At 38.8% G+C, this 21,334-nt stretch overlaps 7 protein-coding genes across 10 annotated transcripts; 3 read left to right on the forward strand and 4 right to left on the reverse strand.

Annotated features, from left to right (window-relative positions):
- Window positions 1-305: 305 nt before the first annotated feature.
- On the reverse strand, window positions 306-1,450 carry LOC9329528. Its single transcript, XM_002893421.2, has 2 exons — window positions 1,238-1,450; window positions 306-559 (listed from the first exon to the last, which is right to left on the reverse strand). Exons 1-2 carry the CDS (start codon window positions 1,382-1,384, stop codon window positions 461-463), a joined length of 246 nt encoding a protein of 81 aa, XP_002893467.1. The 5' UTR covers window positions 1,385-1,450; the 3' UTR covers window positions 306-460.
- A 273-nt stretch (window positions 1,451-1,723) lies between these two features.
- On the reverse strand, window positions 1,724-4,045 carry LOC9329529 (probable beta-1,4-xylosyltransferase IRX10). Its single transcript, XM_021013394.1, has 4 exons — window positions 3,724-4,045; window positions 3,130-3,518; window positions 2,647-2,888; window positions 1,724-2,443 (listed from the first exon to the last, which is right to left on the reverse strand). Exons 1-4 carry the CDS (start codon window positions 3,875-3,877, stop codon window positions 1,930-1,932), a joined length of 1,299 nt encoding a protein of 432 aa, XP_020869053.1. The 5' UTR covers window positions 3,878-4,045; the 3' UTR covers window positions 1,724-1,929.
- A 1,913-nt stretch (window positions 4,046-5,958) lies between these two features.
- On the forward strand, window positions 5,959-8,138 carry LOC9329530 (adenine phosphoribosyltransferase 1, chloroplastic). 2 transcript variants are annotated; one of them, XM_021013926.1, is made up of 7 exons: window positions 5,959-6,225; window positions 6,422-6,523; window positions 6,612-6,722; window positions 6,905-6,997; window positions 7,436-7,585; window positions 7,710-7,768; window positions 7,861-8,138. In XM_021013926.1, the coding sequence occupies exons 1-7, from the start codon at window positions 6,069-6,071 to the stop codon at window positions 7,915-7,917; spliced, it is 729 nt and encodes a 242-aa protein (XP_020869585.1). In that variant the 5' UTR covers window positions 5,959-6,068; the 3' UTR covers window positions 7,918-8,138. The 2 variants fall into 2 exon arrangements, with proteins under 2 accessions (XP_020869585.1, XP_020869584.1); XM_021013925.1 differs by having other exon boundaries at window positions 6,022-6,225; window positions 6,419-6,523.
- A 431-nt stretch (window positions 8,139-8,569) lies between these two features.
- On the forward strand, window positions 8,570-11,878 carry LOC9326791 (protein NPGR1). Of its 2 annotated transcripts, none has more exons than XM_021015221.1 (6): window positions 8,570-8,938; window positions 9,067-9,343; window positions 9,445-9,703; window positions 9,799-10,970; window positions 11,057-11,201; window positions 11,312-11,878. In XM_021015221.1, the coding sequence occupies exons 2-6, from the start codon at window positions 9,146-9,148 to the stop codon at window positions 11,620-11,622; spliced, it is 2,085 nt and encodes a 694-aa protein (XP_020870880.1). In that variant the 5' UTR covers window positions 8,570-8,938; window positions 9,067-9,145; the 3' UTR covers window positions 11,623-11,878. The 2 variants fall into 2 exon arrangements, with proteins under 2 accessions (XP_020870880.1, XP_002890729.1); XM_002890683.2 differs by having other exon boundaries at window positions 9,072-9,343.
- A 620-nt stretch (window positions 11,879-12,498) lies between these two features.
- LOC110225447 lies at window positions 12,499-14,151 on the reverse strand. The gene has a single exon (XM_021015222.1). It carries the CDS (start codon window positions 13,829-13,831, stop codon window positions 12,737-12,739), a length of 1,095 nt encoding a protein of 364 aa, XP_020870881.1. The 5' UTR covers window positions 13,832-14,151; the 3' UTR covers window positions 12,499-12,736.
- A 972-nt stretch (window positions 14,152-15,123) lies between these two features.
- LOC9326792 (U3 small nucleolar RNA-associated protein 4) lies at window positions 15,124-19,339 on the reverse strand. Of its 2 annotated transcripts, none has more exons than XM_021015220.1 (11): window positions 19,105-19,339; window positions 18,859-19,002; window positions 18,433-18,724; window positions 18,284-18,347; window positions 18,024-18,137; window positions 17,787-17,949; window positions 17,406-17,553; window positions 16,478-17,058; window positions 16,212-16,393; window positions 15,792-16,052; window positions 15,124-15,708 (listed from the first exon to the last, which is right to left on the reverse strand). In XM_021015220.1, exons 1-11 carry the CDS (start codon window positions 19,261-19,263, stop codon window positions 15,381-15,383), a joined length of 2,436 nt encoding a protein of 811 aa, XP_020870879.1. In that variant the 5' UTR covers window positions 19,264-19,339; the 3' UTR covers window positions 15,124-15,380. The 2 variants fall into 2 exon arrangements, with proteins under 2 accessions (XP_020870879.1, XP_020870878.1); XM_021015219.1 differs by having other exon boundaries at window positions 15,124-15,711; window positions 19,105-19,336.
- Window positions 19,340-19,452: 113 nt separating this feature from the next.
- On the forward strand, window positions 19,453-21,261 carry LOC9329531 (lecithin-cholesterol acyltransferase-like 1). Its single transcript, XM_002890684.2, has 2 exons — window positions 19,453-20,042; window positions 20,288-21,261. The coding sequence occupies exons 1-2, from the start codon at window positions 19,642-19,644 to the stop codon at window positions 21,183-21,185; spliced, it is 1,299 nt and encodes a 432-aa protein (XP_002890730.1). The 5' UTR covers window positions 19,453-19,641; the 3' UTR covers window positions 21,186-21,261.
- The last annotated feature ends 73 nt before the right edge of the window (window positions 21,262-21,334 follow it).

Consider the following 21,334-nt stretch of genomic DNA (forward strand, 5'->3'; position numbering starts at 1 on the left):
AGAGGAATATAGTAAAAGTGGTATTTGATAAAATTTCTTAATATATTTATGATTTAAATATACTTGAAACTTTTCAACAAGATTTGAACCTGTTATGTAACAACGGAGAAAACAAAAAAAAACTTTTGATCAACGGGGGAAACAAAAACAAAAGAGAGATTTAAGTGATTTTTTCAAAAATTGTCCCACAGGCATCCACTTCTATGATAGAAGTTCTATCCACTAAACGGCCAACTTCAGCAAATTCGAGATTGCGTTGAAGAAGGAGACGAACAAATTTCTTGATGATGACAACAAAAAAGCAGTAAGACTCAAATCCCATGTTTTACTTTGGAGTGGAGGTGCCTTCTTTTGCAATAATAACCAAACACAAGGTTCAAATTTTATTTTTGTTAAATCAGGTAACGACAGAGACTTGATCTACGAGTCCTTACAAACTATGACTAGCTCCTCTTCCGTCTTACTCATTTTTCACCGCACTGCTACAGCTTTTTGTGTTGCTAGCTCCCGGAGAAGTTGGTGCATCTGATTCACCACACGCCCTTAGAACAGCCTCATTCTGCAAGAGACTCTCACAACTATTAAACCAATACTTGTGTCGAAGAAGATCGAAAATGTTCCTGGGTATGAGCTCAAAATCATCACAAACATGTTGATGGATCGACAAGCTTTACCAAACAATGTATAACACGCTGCGATGCACAAGATAGCCCAAACGAGCTCGTATAAAACACAAGCATATTGAGAGATGGACAACCTTTGCATGATATACCAAACACCAAATCGGGAAAAATGAATTCCAAGTGTTCGTATGATTGATAGATACGCAAACTCTAAATGCTAGATTGTTTCACTATAATAACATCAATAAAGCTGATGATATACTCTGTTCCTAGTTCGACAGAAAGATACTTGGAAGCCTAAAGTTGCTTATACCAAGAACAAAATCTTGACAGCATAAGTAATTACAAACTACACGTTTGGCCTTGTCCTAACTCATTACAACTAATCAGACCAAAGGAGACCACATCACATAGACTGAACAACATTTTGCAATCGAAACTGATAATGTTGAAATGAATCCTAAAATACTTTCAAACACGAAAAACCAATAAATACCTAATCCATCTTTGGCCGGAATTCTAGGGAAGTGAACGCAGAATAGAGGATCTAGACTACGAAAGAGAAAAGTTGTCTCAAAACCCATAAACCCTAAAAGATGGAAAAGGAAGAGTACCTGCCAAACGCGACGGAGGCGGGTTTTGGCATTGGCTTTACGAGTAGGTGTAAGCTTGATCCGCTTCCAAAGAAGACCACCGGAATCGTGCTTCTTCACCAATTCCATCACTCGAGTTCCCCAAAACGCACCCATTCCGCCTCCCATGGCCGCCTCTCTCTTTCTTTCTCTCACATTAAGAGACGAGCAAGGGTCTTAGATTAGTTCGAGCTTTACCTCGATCAGCCCATTTGTTAGTAAACTATAGGCCCATTTAACTACGACTTTAACAATTTTGCTAACTCCGTATTTCCAGGTTTTTTTAAAGAATATGAAACTTTTTGATGAGGATCCTAATTTCATTCACAAAACGACCACATGTTTTCATAACTTTTCGGGTAACTGGACATTGAAACTTACATGATTGGAGTTAAAAGTTGACAATTTGAAGACAAAAAGAGTGTACAGTAGTAATGTATTATATGTATAAGATGATCAACCGAAGAGAAGTGTTAATGTAAATGATATTATGATCAACCGAAGAGAAGTGTACATCAAACTTGGTACATGTACCTCGAGTAATGTTATCTACAAAAATAATCCACACGGAGGACTCTAATGTTTTTAAGTGCTAAAAAAAGGCAACAACATATGCTCTTATCTCAGAAATAATAACTCTAAGGTGACAAACAAGACATTTAATTCTTCTGAGTTTACCAAGGTTTAAGGTCACCAACCGGACCAGCAGTCCAATTCAGTTCCTTCTCACCTGCCTTCAAGTATATGCTTTTGTCGTGAGGCAACTTCCGAGCTAACCCGTTAAGTATCTGATGGAATGCATCCCCTGGTTGCGCTGGTTGAGGGAAAAGCATGGCTCGTTTCATCGAAGGGTTTGCCAGGAGTCTCTGTTTCCTGAGGATCACTTCTGTTGGTATTGAGGTTAGGATCGTGTCTAGTTCAGGGACGTCTTTTTCCGCAACAAAGACTCCTATTTCTTCCCAGGGGATGGCGTCTGCGAAAGGCAGTACTATGTCGTCCGCTATGATAACTGGAATACACCCAAACACAACCGCTTCAACTAACCTCGGGCTCCATGGAGCCCATCCTAGAGGACATAGACAAAAGATGGCTCTTTGCATGTCTTCGTAGTATGTTGTCGGGTGATCTGTTGAGATGTCGAATAGAGGGTTGTTTTTGAAGTTCTCCCACACCGCTGCTCTTGCACCTCTATATAAAGAGAGAAGCTTCATTCAGAAGATTCCAAGACAATTTGATCTAAGCTAACTACATATATATCTAACCTAGCTTCCTAATGAGGAATGGTAAATTGTAATCTTAAAAGTAGATCTTGATATACTATCGAGATTGACGGTTCCACTTCTAGCAAAATCTCATCACTGAAAAGTTATACAAGTCTACACAATACGTACCTTGCATAATAGCCCCCTTCTGGGTCGTTGTTAACATCATAGAATAAACCGCGGAAGTAGACAAAGATAGAACGTGGAATATCTGGAGGAATAAAATGGGCCTGCATCTTCTGTGGAGGTGCAAAAGGAGGAATAGTGATCGAGCCTTCGTCCAAACAGACATGGTTCCTTTGACCAAATGTTTGAACCAAAGTGGCACGCTGGAGAAGCGGAAGTATCCCTCTTTCAATGGCTTTTTCCTCCTGTTAATGTCGATCAAATCTTTAATTCCCACACAAATCATTGGACTATTCCAAAATCTTATGCAATAAACTCAGTTTCCACGTAACCAGGTACTAGTGTAATAATACAACAGCTAATCTAAAACTAATGATCATGTATCATTGTTAGATCACAGGGTGTTCTTGATGAACAGCAATCACCAAAGTATTCAATGCATATAAAACCAAAGTTTGTTTGTTCCTGAGTGCCGAGAAAATCTACCTGATAATGGAAGCAAGCTCCAAAGTCATGGGGAACAACAAAGAAGTGATCAGCTCCTTCTGTCCGATTCCAATAAGGCCAATTCGATGAAATTAATTGTATCGCACTTCTCATCATACGCGGAGACTTAAAAGGCAATGGCAAGCCGGTAGGAGTGAGATCGCAAGTAGGGTAAATTGGCGTGTAAAACCAATCAGCTTCATCGGGATTACGCGTTCGAACAGGACTAGATAAAAGGAACCTGTGCATAAAAATCTCAGCAGCAAACATGTGTGTAAGACATCGAGGATCCTTTTGGAGTAATTTCTTGTTGTACTTGCTTGGAAGCTCGTATACAAAAACCTTAAGCTTTCCCACTGGATTATCCTCCAAAACATCACCAGCACTTCCTGCATTTCAAAACCACATTTTTGAGCTCTCTTACACAGCAAATCAAATTACAAATACAATACATAAAGCAATTTGAAAAGGGTATACACTGAAGAAACCTCCGATTTCAAATAATTTGATTAAACTAGTACACACCTAAAGGATAAATCGCGAAAAAAATAAAAATCAATTGAACTCTACATTCCAATCTGTTGGAACAAGTACCTGAAATTCGCTCTGTCCGGACATTTTGTTCAGAGGAAGAAGCGGAGAAGAAGAGGAACAGAAGAATGGCGGAGAGGCAAGAGCGAATCTTCATATCTACCGGAGATGTGTGCGAAGGTTTGGATCCCATAAAGGAAGAAGGAAGAGGAAGCATATAAGGGAAGGGTATCGTTGGGAGGTCATGGGCGCAGTGGTTGACGAGTTTACTTCGGGATTAGGTTTTAGGGTTTATTTTATTCACAAGGAAGATGTGAATTGTGAAAATGAAACAGAGAAGATGGAAAACGATATTGGAGAAATAGCTTCAAGTCACAGATATGTAAGAAAATTGCTTGTCATGTACTTTTTTTTTTCTTCTATGAATTCAACGACCAAGACGGAAACTGGTACACGTCACAAGGCGGGTCTCTTTATGGGCTGAGTTAATGTCCATTGGGCCTCGCTAACGTCCAACGTTGACTAGATGGAACTTCCGTAGTAATTTGGCCATGATCGTTTTACAGTGGCCACTGGGCAGCAACAACTACTTAACGACAACAATTATTTTTTATTTATTTTGTAGCTGTTGGTATACGACAATTTTAGGTGACATATTTCAATGATTAGCGATTAAAAATTGTCATCGTTAAATTTTGAATCACAGTCAATAAACACAATTTATTCGATGATCACTGTATGATTTAGTTTTTGATCGTTGTATGTCAGGAACGACTATGAAATGAACATTGTAATATATCTCAAAATATTTAATGACAACAATTTTAAGTTTTACTAGTGAAATACGATATGACTCGCGGTACACCGCGGGATAAATAAATTTTTGTTTCTGTTTTTTTTCGTAACTTGATTATTTGTGTTGTAATATATTTGATTAAGAAATTTTTTTGTTTATAATCTTATGATTGATTGTAGATTGTATTTGGTTTGTAATAAATCTAGATTTTACTCTACGGTACACTGCAGTAGATATTTTTGTAACTAAAAAATTTAAATTTTAAGTTGTACTTATTTTGTTAATATTTTTTATTTTGTTTAGTGTGTTTAAAATTGTACAATTGTAATTTGATTGTTAATTCTAGGATTTTACCCATGGTATACCGTCCCGTATTAATATCGATCCAAACCCATGCCATCATATAATCCCGTATTGTGAAATTAAACATCATTTTGTGATTATACTTTTTAATGATATTTTATTTAAAAGACATATAATTCGAGTTAATTTAAAATTTGCTTTTAAATGGTTCACATAATAGTTATATTTTTAATTTATATAGAGTTCAAATATTATTAATATTATAAACTTATATAGAATTTAAATATTATAAATACTCTAAAAGTTTTATAAAATTTAAGTCTTTATGATAGTTAAGCTTCTTATAAAGTTTAAATAATTATAATATTTAAAATTCTTATAAAGTTAAAATATTTATAATATGTCTCTAAATATTCAATGACAACAATTTTAAGTTTTACAAGTGAATTGTTTCAATTTTTGCTTAAAAAGTAATGTATATGTTTTGTTGGGGGTGATTTTCCGTAGGTCAATATAACCATAACATTGTGGATAATAATAATTTGTTGGAGTATGAATACTCTAAGGAGGGGTTATTGGTTCATGGAATTACAAGGAATTACAATTCCAAACAAAAATCATTTGTTATTCAATCATTGATTTTAAATCTTAATTAAAATCATGTGTTATTGGTTCCATGATTTATAAATACTAGTTAAAATCTTATGTTATTCGTTTAGTCATTTCTTTTTGGATTTGAGAATCCAAATTATGTTTTAAATAGATTTGAATGGAATTGAAAGAGAAAAATAGAAGGATTCAAATCCATGGGTAAACACGTGTTATTTCAAAATCCATATATCTTGATTTCATAATTAATAGAAATTTTCAAATTCTATATGGATTTACAAATTAATAAACCAATAACACCCCCTAAGAGAATCAAAATCTTATTGGAGTCATCCAGTATTATATGAGAAAAAATGATACTCTCCCCTCTGTTCTTAAAAGAATGATGTTTGAGTTTTACACACAAATAAAAAAAAAAAAAATTATAATTTTTATTATTATTTTCTTAGTTAAATAATATTAGTTTTACTTCTCTTCTTTTTTTATTGGTTACAAACAAAAATAATAATGATTTTTTTACAAAACATCAAATTTGGTGGAACAAATAAAAAACTCAAAACATCAAATAACTAGAACAGAAAGAATACAATGGATGAGTGAGGTTGGTTAGACTTGAAAAGTCATTGATCACGGCATTTGTCCATTATTCCGTTTTTAAAGTAATTTACATTCTCCTTTAAGATCTCTCAGTCCAAAGACAATGCAAACAATAATTTCTCCACTTGTTTCTCATCGTCTCTGTCTTGCTCCTGCTGTTCCTCGCTACCGTCTTCCCAACATCTACCATCGTGCTCCTCCTTCGATCCGTCTCTCAAACCACCGTTCCACCACCTCACCCTGCCTCTTCTCCTCCGCCGGTAGACCCCACCACCTTCTATATCCCTTTTAAACTTTTTGTTTCCAAAATATTTTTGCTTGAGTGGGGCAATTCCGTCAAAGCGTGAAATCATTAGGATAAAGTGGTCATTATTTCATCACTGTGTCTCTTTTGAGTCTTAGGGTCTCTCTCTCTGTGTTTGCAAATCTGACGCCGAGTCTTTTGCTAAAAAGCAGCAGCGAGTCGGGACAGTGAAATGGCGACTGAAGATGTGCAAGATCCGAGAATCGCCAAGATCGCCTCTTCCATTAGAGTCATCCCCGACTTCCCGAAACCAGGTCTCCTTTCTTTCTATGTTTCCACGAGGCTTTTGTTATTTAAACCAATTATCGTCTCTTAGGCTTGATCTGGTTGGATACTTGGCAGGAATCATGTTTCAGGACATAACGACGCTTCTTCTAGACACTGAGGCCTTTAAGGATACTATTGCTTTGTTTGTTGATAGGTACAAAGATAAAGGCATATCTGTTGTTGCAGGTAACTCTTATGGTTCTGTTTGATTCTTCAATCGATTAATAGCTTGTGGGTTTCTCCAATACTAGATTTAATTGCTTTTGGTCTTGATGGAATACTGCGTATGTTAGCCTAAACTGTAAGTTGTGATGAATTTTGGTGGATGATTTTTGGTTCTGCCTAAATGGATGTTGTGGTAAATGCAGGTGTTGAAGCTAGAGGTTTCATTTTTGGCCCTCCTATTGCGTTGGCTATTGGTGCCAAATTTGTTCCCATGAGGAAGCCCAAGAAGCTACCTGGTATATTTTTCTTTCTTCCTCTACTTGTGATTTTGATATTGAGTTACATCCGAGGTCTCAATTGGCTGGGTATCCATTAAATTAAACAAATAAAGTTTGGTAGGAAGATGTTAGTTTAAATGGCTTATTGCTCTAAGTCTACACATTATCATTATCTTGAACATGAGCAAGTGACTTCTATCTTGCTATGTCTTCGATTATCTATGATGCTACTCATTTGCTAGATCACATTTCTTTGTGGTAACACGTAGTAGCCTAAGTGGTTGCTATTTTTTCTGTTACATATCGATGGACTAAGGTGTATATCTTGACCAATTACAAGAAATGTGTTAAGTCATTTGGAAGCTTATTGAGCAGTGTCAAATAATTATTGCATTCCCTGTTTTGTCCGTGGAAGTTAATTTTTACAATTCCTAATGATTTTGGTTTCTTTAACAGGGAAAGTTATTTCAGAGGAGTATTCGTTGGAGTATGGAACAGATACGATTGAGATGCATGTAGGTGCAGTAGAGCCTGGTGAGCGTGCTATTATTATTGATGACCTCATTGCAACGGGTGGGACTCTCGCTGCTGCAATCCGACTACTTGGTAAGTCCAAATTTGAGACTTAAGTTTGTGTTCACGTTGTAAATTTATCCTTTTGATAATGCAGCATATACAATTCAGTTAAACTTGATTATTTCTCACTCCCACAATTGGTTGTGTTTTGCAGAACGAGTAGGAGTGAAGATTGTTGAGTGTGCTTGCGTAATTGAATTACCAGAGCTTAAGGTTTACCTTCTTTGTCTCTGTTTTACTACCTGCTTCCAATCTCTGACACTGATTTGCTTATAAAGAGATGTGTGGTTGCAATGTTTTTGAAGGGAAAGGAGAAACTAGGAGAGACACCGCTATTTGTTCTTGTAAGCTCGGCTGCTTAACAAGAAACAGAAATGGAGGGTTATTGAATCAAGTGTTGATGCTATTTTTCATGTATGGTGAGACATTTTGCTTGGGGGTTTGATCCTTGTTGTTTCAACTTATCATAATTGGCTCAGACTAGAAAATGGCATTTGAATGTCAGGATTCAATTGCAGTTTCCGATTGTTTGACCTAAAAAAATCTGATGAATAAGAAGATGTTATGGGTTTTATTTATAGAATCAAGTTGTAATGGGAAACTCAATTCTTCTTTTAAGTTTCACGTCACTTTTATTCCTTAAGGACATATAACATATTTGCTCGTTCATGGTCCTCGTCGCTCGGTATATATTTTGACATGCCTGCTTTTGACGGGTAACAACAAATGTACAAATACTAGGCAGGCCTTATCCTCGCTTTGCGTAGAAAAAACTCAAAAAAAAGTCATCTCAGTTTGTGTCAAGAAAAACAAGCCTAATCATCCTTTTTTTTTTTTTGGTCTAATAGCAATACTTGTTCGAAAGAAATTCAAAAAAAAAAAAAACTCATCACCTCTCTCTTTCTAAATTTACTCATTTATTTGGTTACTTCCTTCTCTCCTCGAAATAATGACATGTGTATTTTTACGTTTCATACATATGCATACTACAGTGTTTAATCATAACAGTAGGGTTAATTTGGGAATGTTTAAAGCATGCTATAGTTGAAAACAGATATAAATGTGGGACCTAAAACAAAATTCAAATTACCTTAGAAAAAGAAAAAGAAAAAAAAAAGAAAATCACAGCGTGGTTGCTGCTGGCTTGTTGCTTACATTGACATGAACAAGACACACAGTGCAAAATGACAAAGAGCCCTTCATCGATTTCGAATCTTCTCTCTGAGTAAAATCGATTTCACAAATTCGAGGTTTTTGGTTTTTAGCTTACTACTCCAAGAAATCTCAAGTTATAAGTCACTTCCTATCAAATCCGGTTTTCATGGCGGCTGCTTTTCGCGTTTCTCCTTGTCGCTAATTGCGTTTACCTTCTGCCATTTTCATGTAAGCTTCTTCCATTTCTCCATTTTTTCCTTTTTTCTGAGCTCGTTTTGGAGCTAAAATAGAAAAATCTATATAGGCTTAAGGATTTGTGGTTGATTTCTGAATTCATGTTTCTGTTTTTTCCTTAGTGAAGCTGATTATAAAAGCGGCGTAGATCTCTGAATCTGTTCATTACATTTCTGCGTTTGTGAGGAGAAGGAGGAGAAGATGTTGTGTGCTTGTTCAGGCGAGCAATTCCGGTTCGAGGATCAGCCCGGTTCGCCGGAATCCCTAGCTACTAGAGATTTCTCAGCTAGTGGACTTTCTTCTCGAAATGGAGGAGGCGATTGGGATTCGAAATTGGAAGATATTCAAGTCGATGAAGCTGAATCGACTTTAAAGGAAGCTCTATCACTCAACTATGAGGTGTGTTTAGCTACTCTGATGCATCAATTTTTTTGCTGTTGTGGGTTTAACTGGAATCATCCCGATGTTGAGTTTTTTTTTTCTTCCTCGTGTGTGTTTAGGAAGCTAGGGCTTTGTTGGGGAGACTTGAATATCAGAGACGTAATTTCGATGCAGCGCTTCAGGTGTTTAAGGGGATTGACATTAAGGTCTTAACTCCAAGGATAATCAAAGCCATTGTTGAGAGAACTCGTCCTTGCAAACCGCGCTCCAAAGTTGTTAGTGTGCCTCCCTGCACAATGTCTATGCATTCAGTCAGTTTACTTCTTGAAGCAATCTTGCTTAAAGCTAGATCACTTGAAGAACTCGGCTCTTACCAAGGTATGTATGCATGGATTTTAATATTACCTGTGATGCTCTCCAGATTTTTGCATTGGAATCTAGTCACATTGTCCTGCTGTTTACTGTTTTACCAGAGGCTGCAGAAGAATGCAAAATAATCCTGGACGTGGTTGAATCTGCACTGCCGAGTGGCATGCCTGACGGAATCAGCGGATTCTCTAAACTGCAGGAAATTTTTCAGAAGGCCCTGGAATTGCTTCCTTTACTATGGACCAAAGCGGGGAATCATCATGAAACTATTGCTTCATATCGCCGTGCTTTATCCAGACCATGGAATTTGGATCCCCAGAGGTTAGCTGTTACGCAGAAATCCTTAACTTTGGTTTTACTTTACGGGAGTGTTGAGGCATGCCCAAAAGACAACATCGAGGAAGCAATTGTGTTGCTAATGTTACTTGTAAAGAAGATGGTGGTTGGCGACATACAGTGGGATGCAGAGCTAATGGATCATCTCACTTACGCCCTTTCCATGACTGGACAGTTTGAAGTGTTAGCGAACTATCTAGAGGAGACTCTTCCAGGTGTTTATACTCGCGGGGAGAGATGGTACCTTCTCTCCCTTTGTTACAGTGCTGCTGGGATCGATACAGCGGCCATCAATCTATTAAAGATGGCCCTAGGCCCTTCTGAATCAAGACAAATTCCACACATTCCTTGGTTATTGTTTGGAGCAAAGCTGTGCTCTAAAGATCCAAAACACTCAAGGGATGGCATAAATTTCTCTCATAGGCTGCTCGACTTGGCAAACAGTCAGAGTGAACATCTTTTGAGTCAAGCACACAAGTTCCTTGGTGTGTGCTATGGAAACGCTGCAAGAAGTTCTAAGTTAGACTCTGAACGGGTTTTCCTTCAGAAAAAATCTCTGTTCTCTTTAAATGAAGCAGCAAAGAGGGGCAAGGCTGATCCAGAACTAGACGTTATATTTAACCTAAGCGTTGAGAATGCAGTTCAAAGAAATGTTCAGGCGGCTTTGGATGGTGCGGTTGAGTATTCTAGTATGGTGGGAGGAGTTTCAACTAAAGGATGGAAACATTTAGCTATTGTCCTTTCAGCGGAGAAACGGCTCAAGGATGCTGAATCAATTCTGGACTTCACCATGGAAGAGGCTGGTGACCTTGAAAAGTTAGAGCTTCTGAAGTCAAAAGCTATGCTTCAGATGGCTCAAGAACAACCTAAGCAGGCAATGAAGACATGCAGCAACTTGCTGGGCCTAATTCGAGCGCAAGAGAAATCTGAAAAGTCCGAGGTACCTAGTTTGGATGTTAAAATATGAAAGAAACATATTCTGTGAATTTTGTGATATCGCTGAATAATCTTATTCTTTATTCCCAGGCTCTGCTACAGAAATTTGAAACGGAAGCTTGGCAAGACCTGGCCTCTGTCTATGGAAAGCTAGGTTCATGGTCAGATGCAGAAGCATGTCTCGAGAAGGCAAGATCCATGAGTTATTATTCTCCTAGAGGCTGGAATGAAACAGGTATGGAGAAAATACTGAAAAAGTCTTAAACGAACTCATCAAGTTTTCCACATTCATAAATTCCCGCGTTTATAACAAGCTCGATACATTTGCTTCTATGGCTGGGACAGGTTTGTGTCTAGAAGCCAAATCACTTCATGAAGAGGCTTTAACATCCTTCTTCCTCTCACTCTCGATTGAACCAGATCACGTACCCAGCATTGTTTCAATAGCAGAGGTTATGATGAAATCCGGGGGTGAATCACTTCCAACCGCCAAAAGTTTTCTGATGAATGCCTTAAAATTAGACCCGAGAAATCACGATGCATGGATGAAGCTAGGGCACGTTGCAAAGAAGCAAGGCATGTCACAGCAAGCTGCAGAGTTTTACCAAGCTGCATATGAACTAGAGCTATCCGCTCCAGTACAGAGTTTCATTTGACTTGCAAGATTTTAGGATGAAGTTACTCGAGCAAGCCAAGCGAAACCAGGTAACAAAATATTCTTCAGCATATAACTAAAGTTGCAGAGTGGCAGATTCTTGATAACTAAAGTTGAAGTTGTAGTTTGTTGGATGGTAATGTAAGAACTGCTACAAATATGCAAGCCACGTTGGTTTTGAAGGGCTATCTTACAATCTACCTGAATCTATATTGTATCAGGCTTCCTTAGATGAAAGAATACCACAATTGCTCACCGATAGTATTCACTCTTGAGTTTTTGTTTTGGAAGCCAAGTCTCATCTGCGTTTGTATTGATAGTAAGATCATAGCTGCAATATGAATACTGACTGCATCGTACAAGGCCCCTCAAAAACCAATCAAGCGTAGCGGTCAGCGCGGTATTCTTAATCTGCACTGATACCTGGACCACTTATAGTATAATTTGGTTTTGAAGACCCATTTACAACCAAGAATATTCTGATTAACTGGAGGTGGAACAGTTCAAGGAGTTACTTCTCTCGTTTGGTATCAAACATGACGAACCAATGAAGTGATCTTAAATGAATAGCCATCGCTGTTAAGAACAACCAAGACCCAATGAGAATTTGCGCGTATGAGTCGAACAATACAAAATTCTTTTACGCCATTTTCTATTGAAAATATGATTTCGGTAGTCGGTACTCGTAAACTTGCTTAAGATAACACCACTCAACTTTCTACGTTAAAAGTTTGCAAAGAGACACAAACAGATTTAAATACGGGTTAATTATCATCCTCCAGCTCCTGAAACTTGTGTGTAGTTTTAAGTACTCAACATTTGAGTTTTTATTTTTTAAGACCTTCGCCTTCTACGATCGCTTCCAGCCCAAGTCATGAAGACAACAACGTTAAGTACATTACCAACGAAATTTAAAAGTTTCTGTTTCCAGAGATTATAATACCATTCTACTATAAGGAGGAACTTGTTCTTCTCAATTCATACTGTATTTCAACAGCAGAAATTATGACTAACTGACATTTACATATTTGCTATAGATAATATATATATATATAGATATATCATTACGCTAAAGAACTACTAGAAAGGGTAACACACATATTCCAAAACCTAATCTAAACGTTGCAGCTTGAATGACAAGTATCTCTGCGGTCAGTGGTTGTGTGAAACCTCCACGTAAAGACATAATCTTTGGAATCGCAAGCAAGTTTCGTTACATCGCAAAAGGCATGCATGTACACCTCCTTACCGACTCTTCCCCAATCTATCCTCACCCAGCAAGAGAACCCATTATTCTCAGTCATCACTGGAATTTTGGATTCACAAAAATTGATCATTACTTCCCCACAGATCCTCTTCCCTCTCACCATTGAATCCAGCCACGAGCACTCGGGCTGACCCATCATTTCCTTGTAAGCGGAGTTCACGAGCCTGACCCTGTTGTTGGAATCGGTGATCACAGAGGGCAAGTCATCGGATTCGACTTCCTCTTCGACCTCTCTTGGTGATTTCTTGCTGGTTTGAGATGGTGGAGATGGGTTGGTTAGTGGGTTTATGTAGGCTACGTTGATTTTTGAGCAAACCGGTCTTATGGCCTGCGGTGATATGACTCTGCTTGTGGTTGCGGTTGTGGGTGTGGTGATGGGTCCTTGTAGTTGCGTCAAGAAATCTCTCTCTTGTATCACTTCCGCGGTCTTGTTGAGATCAATGACACCTTTTCCTTTGATCTCTGGCTCCATGCATTTGGAGGGAGGAGGATAGCATTGAAGAAGAGGTAAAGTCACCAAAGCAGAAGAGCCACCATTGTCCAAAGCGTAGCCAACTTGAGCTAGGTTAGGTAACCCATGATGAGTGAAAGCCTGAAACGGCAGTGTTTTAATAGGTCCAAGAACACGTTGTGTAGAATTAGTAGAAGTGGGAGAAGAACCGCATAACGACTTTGGTCTCTTCATAGCAAGAGAAGAGGGACCCATCCCGCCTCGGCCTCGCTTGCGGGTTCTTGTAGGCCGCGCTTGAAGCTGAGGCCAGAGGTTACGAAGGTAAGGAGATTGGCTGATCTTGTGAGACATAGAGGAAGAGGGGTCATCGTCATTAACTCGAGGCGTCCCGGGCTTAGGAGCAATGGGTCTGTATTTAGACAAGATCTCAGCTGTTTTAAGAGTTGTGGTCGAGTGAGAATGGTGTGAGTGAGGGTTGAGTATCTTTATCATGACGTCAAGAAGAAAAAAAAAGAACTCAAAGAAGAAGAAGAAGAAGATATGGATGGTGAGAGATCAAAGAGAGTGATGAGGTAGGGAAGGTTATAAGAAGTGTGAAGGGCCAATAAGAGAGAGGCGAATATTAAGGAAGAAGGACATTTGGGGAGAGAAGGATGGGTACGTGTTAGTGAGGGTTGGGGATAGGGACACGTGTGAGGAAATGAGTTAATGTGCCGTTTTTACAAGAAGAGATGTGGTTCGGTTCACCAATCACAGAGGATGTCACCGCAACGCGTGTTGTTGCTGGGCGTCATGCGTGCCTACACCTATCCACTCTTTTTTCTTTTCTTCAGTTTAGTTTTTAAACCACATGCAATGTACTTCAAAGTTCAAACCAATATGCGAGGGTTTTCTTTTTTGGTTTTTGAAATGTAAAAAGCTTCAAATTATTTGTTTTAGTGTTAGGCGTTATTGGCGTCAAACTTTGCTTGTTCGAGATAGTTGGAGAGGTGTGGCTAAGTGATTGGTGCGTTAGGGAGTAACACGAGGCAGTTGCAGCGTCTGTCTGCTCCATGCAACGGTGGGAGAGAAGGAGAGACACGTGGTGGTTTTTTAGTTGACGTCTGGGGTCTTCTTTTCTCGTACGTGTCTTCTTTTTGTCATCCTTTTTTCTTAAAATCCTGACTTCGCCGTTTAACATCCTCTATTTGGTCGACACACAAACACATGTACTTTCTCTCATTCTTATTTCAGGGGAAAAAAGAAAAATTCGAGTCATTAGAAAAGAAAAAAAGTATACGTTTTGTATACCTACGGGGTTTAATGCTCCACCTTAATGATTTTACATTTTATAGAATGCGAGATTTGTTAAAACTTAAAACTATTCCCGTTCCACATCCACAAGGAGTTTAGAGCATCTTCAACAGTAGTGTCTTGAAGAATGTTTCAAGATTAAAAAAATAAAAAATAATAAAAAAGTAGGAGAGAGGATAAACACAGTTTCTGGTTTGAGAAATTTTGAGAAACTGTGTCTCTACTTGTCCTTATATTATTGGCCAAATTCTCTTTTTATGATTTATAATTTAAATAAATAATTTATTTCATATAAAATAATTAAAATAATATTTTTGAGACACCCATATAGTGTCTGATGGATGGAAATGCTCTTAAGACTTGTCATATATAACCAAAGAATGAAAAAGAGAGTTATTTGGACTACGATAGAAATCGTGCAAAAATGACCATATCACAGCCAAACACAATGGATTGACTCAAAAATGAAGAGAACACAACAACAACAACAATAACAACAAAAAGAGGTTCTCAATATATAAATCTAGGTGTGAGCTACAAAGCTCAATATCCAATGTATTGAAAACAAAGAACAAAAACAAAACTCATTAGGGTTCTTACAAAATTTTAGGCATGTATTACACTAAATATGGAAGGAAATATACTTCCTCACAACTTGACACTCTTCAACAGTTCTATTGCGTTTTCCTAGTGGGATAAGCAGGACCTCAAGAAGTTAAAGGAAACTTCTTTAGCTTCCTGTCCTTACTTATGTCCCAAATATATGTCTGTGAACTGGTTGTGTATCCAAATTTTTGACAACCTCCATCCATGGTTTCTCTATAACCAAGACTGCACTTTTTGATAGATGTCGTAAATATAGAACCGGGTGCTTTGAGGTTACCATTTCAAACTTCTTTCTCTTATTACTCTTACTCTCTTTTTGATACTCCTCTAGCCTACGTTTTTTAGCACCATTCCCCAATTTCATACCAATGCTTGCAAGTTTACCTTCTAGCTTTTCAGACAGATTGCATGGCGAATCCGCTTCCTCGTCTTGTTCCGCCGGCTTCCCAAATTCAATCAAACACTTAGCTCTGCTATGCAGCCAAAGATACATGTGTCATTATCACAAGGCGTTTGTCATAATTAGTGAAAAATCTGAAATCCAATTAAGTACCTGGAGCTGTAAATGATTACAGATGATGAACTTGGTGACGGAGAGAATGAGAGTCCTACGACCTCACCAGGAAAATTTTGGTAGCTCTTTGGCAAACAAAAAGTGTGCAGCAGTGACCACTTGCTCAACTCTCTAGCCTCCACGTCCAATGCAAAGACCTGGTTTGAAGAGGTAGAGATCACAAGCACATTGTTGTCCCTCGGATGAAAACCAGCAGCTGCAACAGATGCACCATCAAGCCTTGATATGAACCAATGCTGCCTGTAATCAGAATTAGAGCCTAAATGAAAAAAATATACAAGCAGGTGCTTGAATATATGCAAGCCATACTTGTATTTCTCTGCACATATATATTACTAGGAACACGTGACAAGTCTAAACAAATTAATTGTACGATGAGAGGGGTCACAGAATGTTCACCTCTGCGTTTCCAGGTTGAAAACATATATGTCCCCAAAGCAATTGATAGCAGCTAACCAATCATCATTTGAGCTAGTATACAGTTTTGTAATTGGAGGCTCGCGAGGAGGAGATTCGCCTTCCTGCCCCTCCTGGCGTGGAGTAAAAGAATGTAATAGCTCCATGCTACCAACGTCAACAATCTGCCAACAAATAAAGTTCAGATGTTTGACAAGGTCAAGCAAGTAAACAAAAAATTGGTTACTAGCAAAAAAATTGGCACATACATATATCCTTCTATCATGTCCAGCAATTATCAGCCGAGTGCAATCACAGCTGAAAACCATGGAATGGGCAAACGGAAGATTGGGAAGTCGCTTTCTATTAGCACTCCATGGATTCTTTCCAAGTTTAGTTTTCTTCAACTCAAATAGACTTGGGCGAACTTGATCAGAATAAGCAAAAAGTGATCCTGTGTTAGAAATTGCACTGCATATGATCTTCCGGGCATCTTTACTTTTAACGCGAACCAATGGCTTGGTGGAGACTCGCCCACTGGAATCATTGCTTATGTGAATACGAAGAATATCTAAAGAACAAAAATCCTGAACCAAGAGAAGAGAAGTCTGATTGAACACTGTATTATGTACCATCTGCATGGGCACTCTCTGAGGCGCCGGACATATATCATGTGGAGGGAACTTAGTAAACTCTTGAACTGAGTATGCATAAAGCTTTGCATCATCACCAGCTGAAATGAGCATCGGAACCCCCAAATGTGCCCATTTATGGTAACTGAAACCAACCGGCTTCTCCTTCCTGCGCTGTTTAGGACTTGTTACTTTTGCATTACTGTCTGGAAGGGAATCTGCAAAAGGTGAGAGCTTAAGAACCAAAAAGTAACAAAAAGACTAGGCAGCTTCTAGATAGTAATCAGTTATCCCATATGCATTTTGATACACATTATGGCCCAAGCCATAATCGGTGCTAGGGAATTCTTGTGATAAATATCAAGTAGTTTGATAAAACTAGTTTACTGGTTTTACAATGAATTTCTATTTGTAGTCGAACGAGGACTTCTTATGATACTCATTCTTTTATATTGAACACTTTGGGTTTTCACTGTGTTTGTGATCCTTTAACTCTAACACATTCAAACTTGAATCTTAATTATGAACCATACAGGAAAATCTGAATATAGTAGAAGCCACTGACCTTCCCAACTTATTGGTACTGCAACAGTTAGAGCCCTGATGTCATGTGTATGAGCCCTTACACAACCGATATAATCCCACTTCTGAGCGGAAGAAGGTTTAAAATCTTGTGATTTAAATGTACCACCAGAGAGCTTATATAGGATAACCTACAAAAGGATGAACGGAGAATTAGAAAGTTGTCACCATAACAGCCAACATATCTAAAGTCATGTCAAAGCAGGAAGGTTTCTTTTTAGTTTCACAAGACCTTTATATTTGATCATAGTATTTGTTTCTACTTTATTAAGTCCCATTTCTCGTCCATGGGGAACCAGTCTTAATTATATTCCAGTTCTTAACTGGGATTCACATGAGTGAACACACTAGCAGTATCATTTACCTGTCCATCAGCGCCTGCAGAAAACACCCGGTTATGACTTGGGGCTGCTGCAAGAGCATTGACATCACCCTTGTGATTAGAATGCGCCTGCAATAGGGTTCCATGCTGGCTATCCCAAAACTGGACACTTCCTGTACTATCTCCACTGACAAGAACTCCATATCTAAAATAGGATGTACATGATCAGTAATAGGAAAGGTAAACATAAAACTAACATATGAGCACGGTAGTCTTTACCTCAACGAAAGAAGAGACCAGATGCAGAGCTCAGACCCATTTCCCAGTCCTCCAAGTCCAACTGTGATTCTATATACCTCATGGCATAGATTAGCATCCCAGCACCTTATCAGCCTACAAATAATTGTTGGAAAACCGAAAAAAAAATTAACTCAAGCCAAATCAAAGAACATTTAGGGGTCTTCTTTCAAACCAAAAATGCATCTCTAAGGAAAGTCAATAATATGCATCTCATTCAAAGTAAAATAAATTATTCTCACCCATCGCTACTGCCCGAAAAGATTCTCTGTGCGTCCGAACTCCACGTCACACTTAAAGCACGACCTACGAAAATAATGTTTCATAAAGCTCAAAGTAAATACAATAATGAAGGATCAAAACGATGCTAAGGGAAGTAAAGAGTTCTCACCACTGACCCTAGGCAACGATCTATAGTAAGTTAACTTGTCTGATCCAGAGATATAATATATCCTCACGCAACCATCATCACAAGCAGCTGCAAGATGCCTATCCAAGGACTCTACTTTCTCATAAAGCTCGTCCAACTCAGAATCATCTTCAACTCCACTTTCTTCCTCGTCATCTGATTTCTCACTCAAGTATCCATTCTGAATCAGTTTAGCTTCTTGACCTTCTGCTTCAATGGAAAGAGGCGCCAGAGCTATTTGCCAGATTGATACTCCAAGTGACTCTAGAACGACCTGGACAATCACATTGATAAGATAAATAATAGAAGAAAAATAAGGGAATGTACTTATCTATAGAATCAGTAATCAGAAAAACCTGTCATGTACAACTTACAAGAAGGTAGAGTTTTTAATTCAGTGATATTCACCTTTTGCTTCAAGTCGAAAAGATCCCACTCTGAAATTGTGCCATCAATGCTAGAAGAGAACAATCTAGCAGAAGACGAACCTTTAGAACCAGCACCAAACCACGCAAGGTGCGAGATTCTCGATTTTGGATCTCCATGGATGATCTATACTCAAAAGAAAGTGAACAAAAAACACAAATTAACTATGACGAATCTAATCTTCTCAAAAATGTTCAAAATCGGAAGAGAAAAAACAAGAGCACTTACGAGCTGACAGTGCCAAGAGGAAGCACCCGGAGAGACGAGCCAGAGCTCAAGAGAACCATCTTCTCGAGCTGCGGCAACCTGAGAGCCGTCGGAGCTGGTAGCAAGAGCTACCACCGGCGATGGCTTCCAATCGATGGAGCTGCACCGGTACTCAAACATGGTGGCGACGGAGAAAGAGAAAGAGATTAGAGACGACGAAGCAAATTGCGTTTTAGGTTTTCCAAGGGTTTTGACTTTTTTAACAGTAAAGTTTAAAAGCGGTCGGGTCGACCCGATTTGGGCCACCCATAAAACTTGTTTCAAGTTAAATACGTTGTATAATGCCACGTAGGCAAATACAAAATAAGAAGGAAATAAATTAATTCGGGAAATAAATATTTGTAGAGCCTCTAGGTGGTTACGCGGGTTCCATATCCACCATATACTACTTATCTTAAGCCTTACGTTTTTTGATACTTGCTCTGCTTTCCAAATTCAATTTTCTCCAAATCTCCAGCTCTGCAATAGACCAATGAGACTCTGTTTCTTAGAAAGAAAATGAACGAACCATCTTCACGATATTTGGTAGTCACAGGGATGCTCGTAATGGCGACAATGATCTCCATGTGTCAAGCTATGGGTAATAACGTCTACCCTCTGATTCTGGTTCCAGGAAACGGAGGTAACCAGCTAGAGGCAAGACTGGACAGAGAATACAAGCCAAGTAGCGTTTGGTGTAGCAGCTGGTTATATCCGATCCATAAGAAGAGTGGTGGATGGTTTAGGCTATGGTTCGATGCGGCAGTGTTATTGTCTCCCTTCACCAGGTGCTTCAACGATCGAATGATGTTGTACTATGATGCCGATTTGGATGATTACCAAAATGCTCCTGGTGTCCAGATCCGGGTTCCTCATTTCGGTTCGACCAAATCCCTTCTCTACCTTGACCCTCGTCTCCGGTTAGTACCTTGCAACATTTTTCGTTTTGGGGACATAACATAATGAAAAAAATTGGCATTAATTTGGGGGATTATTGTTAATTTATTATATCGATAGGCATTAATCTGCTAGTAGGTAATGTGAGAGTAATGTGATAGTCCATTCTAAATGAAGCTAGAAAATTGTCGCTTAATAATCCTGGTATGTGATGAGAATTATAAGGACACTATGTATATGTAGCTTAATAATAAGGTGTGATTTGCAGAGATGCCACATCTTACATGGAACACTTGGTGAAAGCGCTAGAGAAAGACTGCGGGTATGTTAACGACCAAACCATCCTTGGAGCTCCATATGATTTCAGGTACGGCCTGGCAGCCTCGGGCCACCCGTCCCGTGTAGCCTCACAGTTCCTACAAGACCTCAAACAATTGGTGGAAAAAACTAGCAGCGAGAACGAAGGAAAACCAGTGATACTCCTCTCCCATAGCCTAGGAGGACTTTTCGTCCTCCATTTCCTTAACCGTACCACCCCTTCATGGCGCCGCAAGTACATCAAACACTTTGTTGCACTCGCTGCACCATGGGGTGGGACGATCTCTCAGATGAAGACATTTGCTTCTGGAAACACACTTGGTGTCCCTTTAGTTAACCCTTTGCTGGTCAGACCGCAGCAGAGGACCTCCGAGAGTAATCAATGGCTACTTCCATCTACCAAAGTGTTTCACGACAGAACTAAACCTCTTGTCATAACTCCCAGGCTTAAGTACACAGCTTACGAGATGGATCAGTTTCTTGCAGACATTGGGTTCTCTCAAGGAGTTGTGCCTTACAAGACAAGAGTGTTGCCTTTAACAGAGGAACTGGTGACTCCGGGAGTGCCAATCACTTGCATATATGGGAGAGGAGTTGATACACCGGAGGTTTTGGTGTATGGAAAAGGAGGATTCGATGAACAACCAGAGATTAAGTATGGAGATGGAGATGGGACGGTTAATTTGGCGAGCTTAGCAGCTTTGAAAGTCGATAGATTGAAAACCGTAGAGATTGGTGGAGTCTCGCATACATCTATACTTGAAGACGAGATCGCACTTAAAGAGATTATGAAGCAGATTTCGATTATTAATTCTGAATTAACCAACGTTAATGTCATGAATGAATGAGAGAAGTCAACTATTTCATCATTTTTTGTTCCACATTCTTAGATAAAGAAGTAATCTACACGGTTTGTTTTAGCTACTCCTTATAGGATAAGAAAGAATTGAAAAAAACAAATGAAATTACTTATTTGAATCTAAAGATAGTTGAAGAC

The sequence above is a fragment of the Arabidopsis lyrata genome (assembly GCF_000004255.2).
Source record: "Arabidopsis lyrata subsp. lyrata unplaced genomic scaffold ARALYscaffold_1, whole genome shotgun sequence".
NCBI lineage: Eukaryota > Viridiplantae > Streptophyta > Magnoliopsida > Brassicales > Brassicaceae > Arabidopsis > Arabidopsis lyrata.